This window comes from Lactuca virosa, chromosome 7, assembly GCF_052849685.1.
Source record: "Lactuca virosa cultivar CGN04683 chromosome 7, Lactuca_virosa_CGN04683_v6, whole genome shotgun sequence".
NCBI classification, from domain to species: Eukaryota; Viridiplantae; Streptophyta; class Magnoliopsida; order Asterales; family Asteraceae; genus Lactuca; species Lactuca virosa.
In genome coordinates, this window is record NC_136432.1 from 65981455 (window position 1) to 65992628 (window position 11174).

General features: G+C 36.2%; 1 protein-coding gene across 1 annotated transcript; it reads left to right on the plus strand.

Annotated features, from left to right (window-relative positions):
• Nucleotides 1-8247: 8247 nt before the first annotated feature.
• LOC145124770 (hypothetical protein At1g04090-like) lies at nucleotides 8248-10154 on the plus strand. Its single transcript, XM_079060230.1, has 2 exons — nucleotides 8248-8439; nucleotides 8544-10154. Exons 1-2 carry the CDS (start codon nucleotides 8328-8330, stop codon nucleotides 10046-10048), a joined length of 1617 nt encoding a protein of 538 aa, XP_078916356.1. The 5' UTR covers nucleotides 8248-8327; the 3' UTR covers nucleotides 10049-10154.
• Nucleotides 10155-11174: the final 1020 nt, after the last annotated feature.

The following is an 11174-nucleotide window of genomic DNA, read 5'->3' on the forward strand; positions in this document are numbered from 1 at the left end:
TATCACCGGCGGAAATGCAGGAAAATCCAATCTAGTAGCAGATGCCCTTAGTCGAAAGGAGTACTCGGGTCGCCGAGTAAAGTCATTAACCATGACCCTCTATTCACATTTATCCACACATATCAAAGCGTCTCAGTTGGAAGCCTTGAAGCCCGAGAATGTGGCAGGTGAAGCCTTAAGAGGAATGGACAAAAACCTGGAAGTTAAGGGTGACAGAGTTCGTTACCTCATGAATCAGATCTGGACGCCGAAGTTCGGTGGGTAGAGAGACATAGTCATGAACGAAGCTCACAAGACCAGATACTCCATTCATCCCGGTTCACACAAGATGTACCTAGACCTCAAGAAACTTTATTGGTGGCCAAACATGAAAGCAGAGATTGCTACCTATGTGGACAAGTGTCTGGCTTGTGCCAAAGTCAAGGTAGAATACCAGAAGCCTTCGTGTTTACTACAACAACCATACATACTCGAATGGAAGTGGGAGCGGATAACCATGGATTTCATAACCAAGTTGCCCAAGACGTCGAGTGGTCTTGACACTATTTGGGTAATCGTTGACATATTAAAAAGATAGTATGATTGCATGGTGTGCCAATATCCATTATTTCCAATAGAGATAATAGATTAACCTCACGATTTTGGCAATCACTGCAAAAGTCCTTGGGAACCAAACTCGACATGAGTACATCGTACCATCCACAGACTGACGGGCAAAGCGAGAGAACCATTTAGATGCTGGAAGACATGTTGAGAACTTGTGTGATAGATTTTGGTAAAGCCTGGGATACCCATTTACCACTCATCGAATTCTCATACGACAATAGTTATCACACTAGCATCAAAGTTGCTCCTTTTGAAGCCCTCTATGGCCATAAGTGCAGATCCCCTCTGTGTTGGGCTGAAGTGGGTGATACGCAACTAGCAAAGAAACAAGTTCCTGACAGCACTCTCACCGGACCTGAGAGACAACAGAGAAAATCGTCCAAATTCGGGAATGACTAAAAGCATCGAGGGACCGACAAAAGAGTTATGCGGACAAACAACGAAAGCCCTTGGAGTTTCAGGTTAGTGACCGCGTCCTGTTAAAGGTCTCACTCTGGAAAGGAATGATACGTTTTGGGAAACGTGGAAAACTAAATCCAAGGTATATCAGGCCATTCGAGATTCTTGCTAGAATCGGCCCGGTGGCTTACAAACTCAAACTACCGCAGGAACTCAGTAACATACATCTCACCTTCCATGTGTCCAATCTAAAGAAGTGTCTGTTCGACGAGACTCTTGTAATCCCATTTGATGAAATCGAGTTAAACGAGAGCCTACACTTCGTAGAAGAACCTGTGGAAATCATGGACAGGTAAATCAAGAGAACGAAACAAAGCTGTATACCAATAGGGAAGGTCCGCTGGAACGCTAAGCGAGGACCCGAATTCACTTGGGAACGAGAAGACCAGATGAAAAAAAATACCCCATCTCTTCCCCAGTTCATGAGTAACCACTTTAGAAATAATTTCGGGACGAAATTCCCTCCAACGGGGGGATAATGTAACAACCGGTTATTTCGGGTCAATAAAAGTTAAACATGTCAAACCAAAGTCACAGCAAGTCAATTATATCAAACATAAGCCAAATAATTCAATGGTTAAGAACTAAAACCAATAAATAATGAATATTCACCCCACTTAAGTGTTTTCGGTTTTTGGAATCAAAAACCCACCCAAATCCGAAATCCCCTTTTTGAGGAGCATCATAGACCGAGAACACCTTTGGACCGAGAACCTCTAGACCAAAGACCCTAGGTTCTCGGTTAGATTCTTGACCGAAATCATGGGTTCTCAGTTTGGAAGATAGGCCGAGAACCACCCATCTTATCCTTTGGCACACCTTCCAATAAGATAATTTCACTTCCCTATGCATCTATCACATCAGTTATATCCTAATATATATATATATATATATATATATATATATATATATATATATATATATATATATATATATATATATGTATAACCGAAATCCTCATGCATAAGTCTCATTTTCACTTCAAAAACTCCCACATTTCCTTTCAAAACCCATACATACGCTTTCAATCTTCATAACACATTCAAGAACATCTTCCTAACTTCAAGCAATTCCCAGAAAACCTATTCAAACGTTTCCAAGAACAAATATTTCACTTGAATCTTAGTAAGTATTCCATATATATATATATATATATATATATATATATATATATATATATATATAGTGTTTTTACAAACACTTTCATATTATTGCAACTAATTTATACATATTATTACGTGTTAAATAGTATTAGGATACGATTATATTCACGTGTTCTAACTTGCAGAAACATCGTCACTCGCACCGTAATCCAGCCAAGAACACACTCGATGTGAGTTCATACCCCTATAGTTTTCAAGATTTTTATATGTTTTAGGGAGGGGGGGGGGGATACAAGTAAAACACAAGATAAATTGTGTTAATATACAAGTCGTTACATTTATATTTTTACTAAATATAAATATACATATGGGTACAAATTTGATACAGTAAAATTTTAACCATTTTGTAACATGTCGAGCAAAAAGGGTATAATTATATAAATAAACATATATAATTATATTATTCGAACTTATTATCATGGTAAATTTGATAATAATATACAAAGGTTTCACCATTTCAACGAAAAATTTATATAAACTATAATGGGTATAGTTTATGGAACATACACACTATTTTACCCGATTGGGGGCACATAAAATAATTATTTAAAAGAGTAATCATTTTTCCTACTATGTAAACATTTACATACAAACATTACAAGAAAAAGGAATTTCACTACACTATACGTAAGCCGTTAATATAGCTTTGTGAGACATTATCTTCAAGTACTTACCTAAGTACCAACAAAAGCCATGTATTATAACCAGAGTCTCCTGGAGGGAGAGCGTGACACTTGTGTATAGATCTATACAGGACTGACAATCCCTCACCTAAGCTACTTGCAACAGCTAAACCGGCTGGTCTGAGGTAACAAATGTTGTACCGATTTCGACGCCTGAAGAACGTCGCACATGCCATCTAGGTCATTAGCATGGTTATAATAACTCACAATTGGGTATTAACAATATGTATGGTTTACGAATATATACACGTCTTCAAATGGTTTTATTTATTTAAAACTAAATTACATTACTTTCTAGTATAATTCAGTTTACAATTCTGGAACATACATTGAAAGAGTTTTACACAGATACAACTACAGTACATTATTGTCGAGTACAACACAGTTTACATTTCTGGGAACATGCAATCAAATGGTTTCATAAAGATATAAACTATGCTATACTAATACAATGTACAACAATACTTATACATTTTGGTCTTGGAACATTTAAGACTACATTACATCTTACATAAAATATTGGATTTTCTGGAAGAACACACTATCATTTTCAAGGAACAAAGACATATATTTCTTATACAAAATACTTATGAACTCACCAACTTAATTGTTGACACTCTCTTTTTCAAAAAAACTTGTATTCTCAGGAAATCAGTAGACAGGTACCCACACAGGTTTTGGTGAAGACGGAGCTTAGTATTGTTACGTCTTATATTTTGTTGTATGCTTTTGGAGTCAAACAATGATTCAATTACAATGTAAATACTAAATTATCAATACGATGTTTGTAATGCTTTGATCTTTATTATGTAATTGTTATGATACTGTACATGACGTCATCCGCCCCCAGACGTTTCCGTCGTTTACTCGGTTTGGGGGTGTGTCAACCCTAGGTCATTCACTAAAATCTCTTTCAATAGTAACACTACCTCAATCAAGTAATCAACATATAATAGACTATGCTAGTCTCCTTGTATAATCAGCATAATATAGATTTGACATGCAAAAGTAAAAATCACACAATCGACACGATGTCATTTGGGTGGTTAAGAGATATATTCGATCATGGTGATGAGTTACAAAAAAGGATCTAGTTCTAATATACATAAATAATTTAAATCACTATTCTCTATGACTACATCTCTTAAACACACTGTATAAATGATATGACATTCACTATATATAGAGGTGCAAGTACAAGTCTATTTTTCTCTCAAGTCATGAGGCATAAAACTCACATATCTAAATGGGTCTTCCAGGTCTTCTGTTTGACATCATTCGTGAAGAACTTTTCATCCAACATTCTCCCTCTCAAAGTTCGGCAGGAATGACGAGACTCTAAAAACCGAATCAACTACTAGCATATAAGAAGTCCATCTATGACATCATAATGAAAAACAATGATGAAGAAATCCAAAAACTCCAATCTTTTGTGGTCGTTAAGCAACGATGAGCTCTAGGATATGTATGGGAATAATCAACCCGAGTTATCGAAAGTAATCCCAAAAATATACCTTTGTAGTGAAACTCATAAAAAAATACCCAGTTCAGATCAAGCATTCCTAATCACTTCTATACTCCTCTAATCATTTTAACAACTCCCATCAACATCACATCGGTCTTCAAAATAATCATGAAGAATATTTGCTAAAGGCATAAAAATCCAAACACGTCATGTAACAAATCAAGATCAAGATTTTCAATCAAACTTGATCAAGAAGAACCAAAATCGATTCAATAACACGTGCAATCAATTGAAAAAATTAAACACCAATATGCTCATTGAGACATCAAAAATAATCGACTTCAGTAATTCTTTTTCAAGCTTCACTAAAAATCACCATGTTGAAAAGTCACAATCTTATTTCGAATGCCCATATGAATTCTCCCCCTTTTTATAATCCAAATATGATTATAAAACCTTCAAATAGGCATAAGAATGTGCTTGAATAAGATTAATCAATGCAAAACTTCCCATCGACAAATGGAATAAGCATGAAGCTTCAAATCCAAAAATTTCGAAAAATATGACACCTTTCAAAAATTTTACTTTCCGTATGGCATTATCTTGAATCAGAATCCAACATTTACAGTTCACGAGAAATACTCTTGTGAAAAAATCAAATTTGATCAACTTGAACAACAACCCTTGAAATATGTGAACATTTATGAAAATTGGATCAAAATTCCCATGTTGCTAAAACAGTAAGGACCAAAGATGAAAAGTTGTATCATCTTCCCCATTTGAGCATTGATAAATCGGAACAACAACTTTGGCGATAACCATTTCAATTTGATGCGAAACCATATAATCTGTTGAAATGGTGGTTAATTGTTCGCATGGTTCTCATTGGGATGATTCCAAAAGTATTTGATGAAAAAAAAGTGAAGACTGCTTTCGCGACTCAACACAAAGGAGGAGATTGTTTGGTCTCACATAATGAATAGATTGTATAAAGTTTGTATGTGAAAGGTTTCACAAGTGTTGTATGTTTTACTCTTTGATTTTCGTTTGCGAACTGAATGTTTCTATCTCGCATGTCTATATTTCTCGTTATTACTTAGGTTTGTAATATTTTAGTTAAGTGACAGACTGTTGACTTAGGTGTCCTGACCTCATTGGTTAGTTCCTAACTGAATCTCTTCTCACGTAGTATATATAGGAGAGTCAGTTAGATATAGAGAGTATCTTTTGCATATTCATTCTTTCTTCATTATATCGAACTTATCTTTACTTTCTAATGAAGTTGAAGATCTTATTTACTTTGTTGTGTTGATCTGATTTGATCTTATATTCTAGGACATTGTTTGATTAGAATCTATTCATTCCTATTATTCAACAATAGTAGATCTACATCCTATCATGCAAATGATATATAATGTATAATATAGTATAATGAGATAACACAGATGAACTAAAAGCTAAAGAATCACAGCTACACACGCACACTCCTACGAATCGGTCTCACAAACCACCTAGATACCAATTAGAGATCAAAGATCAGTCTATAATTCATTCCTCAAAGTTTGACCAAAAGTCAAACTTGGTAAAAAAAAGTCAACGATTAAAGTGAATAGATGCGTGTCGTGACTAATACTAGGCGTGACGGGGCCACTACGCGGTAAAATAGCCACAAAATCCTTTAGGAGATGCGCCACGACCCTCAACCAAGCACACAATGCGTAATGGCTTAACAACCTTCCTTATTCAAACCTTAATCCCTTAAGCCAAAAATTCATAACCTCATATCTGATTCTCCTATGAGACTTAATGGATAAAGTTTCCAACTCCATCCATTTTTATGGATTAATCTTCTCTAAATTCTAAACCTAACTCTAAAAGGACCAAAGCTCATGCATATCACAAAGTAAATGCATGAAATCATATTTTTCCAACACCAACCAAGTCCATAAGTCAATAAAGTCACTCATAAGGTTCTGGAGTTCTCCAAACTCTAAGAACACCAAGAAAAAGAGACCAAAAGCGGCCAAAATGACATAAAAACTAGATCTAAAGAATTAGATGTCAAGATAGTCGTTTGTTCTCACAATTATTCATCAATATGATGAAGAAGATGGATTTAAACTGGAACAAAGCTTCTTTGCTCAACAGGGAGTCTCCTTTACCTTTAATCTTAGCAAAATGGTACAACACACTTAAAACTTACAATGAAGGCTAGGTTTTAGGTAAAGGGATGTTTCTGGGAATGGAGGCTACCAAATGAGGCAACCCTAAGGGTTAGTGACATTAAGGAGGACCTAAAGGCCAAGAAATAAGGTTTCACTTAACAGTTAGGGCGCGTCGCGTACATTCAATATCGCTCCTCGTATTTCATTTATCCAACGTGTCACGACCAACAAAATTCGTGTTGTGTTTCAGGACAATTCTTAAAACTTTAAAGATTTAAATGAGATACATACCGGGAATCGGGAATTGGCTGTTACACATACGGTTAGTGTCATAAGAAGGTTTACGAGTAATCACTGAAAAAAATTCATTGGGAGGCGGTCAAGTGGATTATGCGATACTTGAAGAGAACGACTAATATTTTTCTGGTGTATAGTGCTAACATACAAAATAATGACTTAGTTACATATGCATAATTAGACCATGGCGGTGATCTGGTGAAAAGAAGATCACTGACGTGTTATGCCTTCATTTTATTCATAAGTTTAATAAGTTGGAAGTTAAAATTTGCCTTGTCTACGACTGAAGCAAAGTACATGTCAAGACCAAAGGAATATATGAGTGCATATGGTCACATGGTCTTGTTTAGAGTATTGGTTTGAATGTGAAAAAACTTATCTTGTTTTGTGACAATCAAAATGTTTTGTGTCTTGTAAAGAATTTAGTTTATCACAAAGAGACAAAATCTATTAATTTAAGCCTACATTTCATCAAGGATGTTTTGGAAGAATAAATGTTTTCTATTAAGAAGATAAATACCAGGGATAACCTAACCGATAAGTTGACAAAATCGTTGCCTACGAAGAAGTTCAAGTTTTGCTTGGGGTTAGTAGATGTTCGCAGGAGTTAATTCCTTTACGGGGGGAATTGGCAAGATGGAGAGGAAGTTCTTGATTTCTATAGCTTGGAGTAATACCCAAGTCAACATAAAGATTGTTAAATGTGACTTGAGAATTAAAGACGAGTAACCATGTGACTAGTAGATGTCTTATAGTTCATTAACTTGGTTGTTAATCAATTGATGGAATGGAGGCCCGTTTCGGTTTTAGGTAGGGTTTATATTGTACTTTACCAATAAATAAATGCTGATAGAGTTTCAATTGTATCAAATTGTACTGTACTTAAATATCGTGTTCGAACATATGAATAAAAATATTTTCTATTTTTTGTGGACGTTAACCGAATCACATAAATTTTATGTGTTTACGTGTGTAATTATTCTCGTTTTCTGGTAACAAGATAGATGCATTTCGTAGTGATCGATAGAGTCGCAATACGGTCCATGGTGATCAATATACATATGCTGTGCCCTTTTAAGCGTCGCAGTCGGGCTCGGGCCCATCATTGGTAGTGCTGTCCATGAAAATAGTGGTTATTCACGGACTAACACTTTGTAAAATGCTTAGAAAATATTAATATTTTTGACCTTTTCACATAATTTTTTCGTAATTATCTTATATGGCTGTACACGTTTTACCAAACAAACAGTGGCTACCACTCCAACCAGTGTATTAAAGTTATAGAATATGATTTCCTTTCTGACATTTTATACCAACTGCTCACGAGGCAACATAAAACGCCTTATTTATTTGTAAACAAATATATAAATACATAAAAGTCCATACACAACTTTTTATTTATATTTATATTTAGTAATTGCTTCTACCAACAAGTAAGACTGACAAAAGCACCACTTCTTGTTCACCAAATTTGTTTCCTTTTCAAAGGATGCATTACATTCTGTTCTTTGTCTTCTTCATCCTTTGCTTCAATGGATCAACAATGGCGGATTCCCAGGACACCTTCCAACTTCCTTCTCCTTTACCCAAATGGCCTCCAGGTATCTCTCTCTCTCTCTCTCTCTCTCTCTCTCTCTCACACACACAGACACACACATCATAGATCATACTTAGAATGAGCGATGTTTTGTTCGATAAATTCTAGGCGGAGGGTTTGCCACTGGAAACATAGATCTTGGAGGATTACAAGTGAGTCAGGTAACAAAACTCAACAAAATATGGGCAACAAATGAAGGAGGACCCGACAATCTCGGTGCCACATTTTACGATCCAGTTGAGATCCCACAAGGCTTTTCAAGTTTAGGCTCATATGCACAACCAAACAACCTCCCATTTTCCGGTCATATTCTCGCCGGAAAAGATGTATCAAACGACTCCTCAAAACCCACTCTCAAATCACCGACGGATTACACACTTGTTTGGACCAGTGAGTCTTTAAATATCAAGAAAGATGGTGAAGCTTACATTTGGCTCCCAAATGCTCCCGATGGCTACAAAGCCGTCGGGTACGTGATCGGCAACTCGTCGGTGAAACCACCGGTGGATAAAGTCCAATGTGTCCGTACAGACTTAACCGACACCACAAACACAACGGACCTGGTAAACGATAACGTTCTTTATCTGGATGGGCTAAGTGTACGTGGTTCCATGAATGGTTTCGTGGTTCGAAATGGAAGTGTAGCGAGTTTGAAGGGTAATTTATCCAATTCAATGCCGAATGTAAACCAAATCAAAGCATTGATCGAAGCTTACTCTCCGGTTATCTACCTCCATCCCGATGAACCTTACCTCCCATCTTCAGTCGACTGGTTTTTCCAAAACGGCGCTTTGCTATACCAACAAGGGGTCGAATCCAAGCCGAACCCAGTTCAGAAAAACGGCTCGAACCTTCCACAAGGTGGCTCGAACGATGAGGCATATTGGTTAGATCTTCCACATGATGGTTCGAGCCAAGATCGAGTCAAGAAAGGATCTTTACAAGATGCTTCTGCTTATTTCCATGTTAAACCTATTTCCGGAGGGCTATTTACCGACATTGCGATATGGGTTTTCTACCCTTTCAACGGTGGAGCAAGGGCAAAAGTGGAATTTGTCAACCTCTCTTTAGGAAAGTTTGGTGAACATGTAGGTGATTGGGAACATGTCACCTTAAGAGTTAGTAACTTTAAAGGCGAGTTACACAGTGTCTTCTTTTCGCAACATGGTTGGGGTCAATGGGTGAGTGCATCGGATCTTGAGTACCACTCCGGGAACAAACCGGTGGTTTATGCATCGTTGCATGGCCATGCATCGTATCCAAAACCAGGGTGTGTTTTGTTAGGTTCTGGTGGGGTGGATATTGGTGTCCGAGATGACACTGCTAAGAGTGATAAGATGATGGATACTGGAGTGAGGGCGGTGGTGATTGCGGCGGAGTATATGGGGACGACGGTGGTGGAACCACCGTGGTTAAATTATGAAAGGAAATGGGGCCCAAAAATTGATTATGACGTCGATAAAGAGATGAATAAAGTGAAGAGGATGATGATAGGGAAGTTAAAGAAGGCTTTTGAGAGATTGGTGGAGAGTCTACCAAGGGAGATGTTGGGTGAAGATGGGCCAACGGGGCCAAAAGTGAAGAATAGTTGGAGTGGGGATGAAACTCTTTGATTAATAAATTAGGAACTAGGAAGTGGTTGATCAAATATTTCATTCTCAAGAATGTATGTATGGTTTCTTATAATTTTAGTGGAATCATAATTTAAATATTACTCCATTTTTTATTACATAATGAGATGAAAATTCTGATATAATGACGAACGTTAAGAACTATTAATAAAACAGTTAATTTTTTAGTTACTAAATCATATATTTTGAACTATATTCATTTAAAACTTTTAACCTTTCAAGTTATGTTAATTAATTGTTTGGTTAATTAAAATGTTTGTATATATAAGAATATTATTTGATGTTTGGTTATTTTGAATAAAATAAAAGATTGAATGATAAAAATTATGTTAGGAAAACTAAAGATAAATATGATAATCAAAGTTTTGAAAGCCTAAAATCTATTAAAGTGATTTTCTCAATTTTAATTTATGATTAAATCTTTTTAATTATATTTTCTTTTTATTTCAATAAATTATTAGGGAAATTAAGTAATCTAACACTTTTGTTTTTTTTGAAAAATAACCTTTTGGTCCGGAATCGGTCATTCCGGACCCGAAAACCGGCACAAGCCCAATACTGTAGCCCATTGATAGAATCCAGAATACGCGTTCCAGAATTAGCATATTTGAAGCGCGATCTACCCGCATTTCAGACCAAATTTTCAGCATGGATTCGTCAAACCAAGTAAGTTCTACACTTTAAATTACTTTGCATTTGATTTTCTGAAACGATTTACGTATTCCGGAATGGTCCGGAACACGAGGAACAACTCCGGAATATCCGGATTATCTTTTTTTTTTTATCTTTTTCTCGTTGTACGTGTATAAATGTTATGTAAGTACTTTGTAATGTGTTTATGATCGGTTGTTTTAGTCCGAAATTACGTATTGTAGGGGATTCAAAATGGTAATGAAGGTCCGGAACACGATGAACGTTGTCTGGAACCTGATGATCTATTCTGGAACGATGATCCAGAATATGTATAATACACAATTTTTTGTCTAAGTATTGTTTAATAACCCATGTTAGTCCAAAGACGAGTTAGTGTGGATGTTGTTAAAAAAAGTGGGTTTTACGAACGACAAAGTTGTATTCCATTTACAGAAGGTTTCAGAATTGCGTCCGA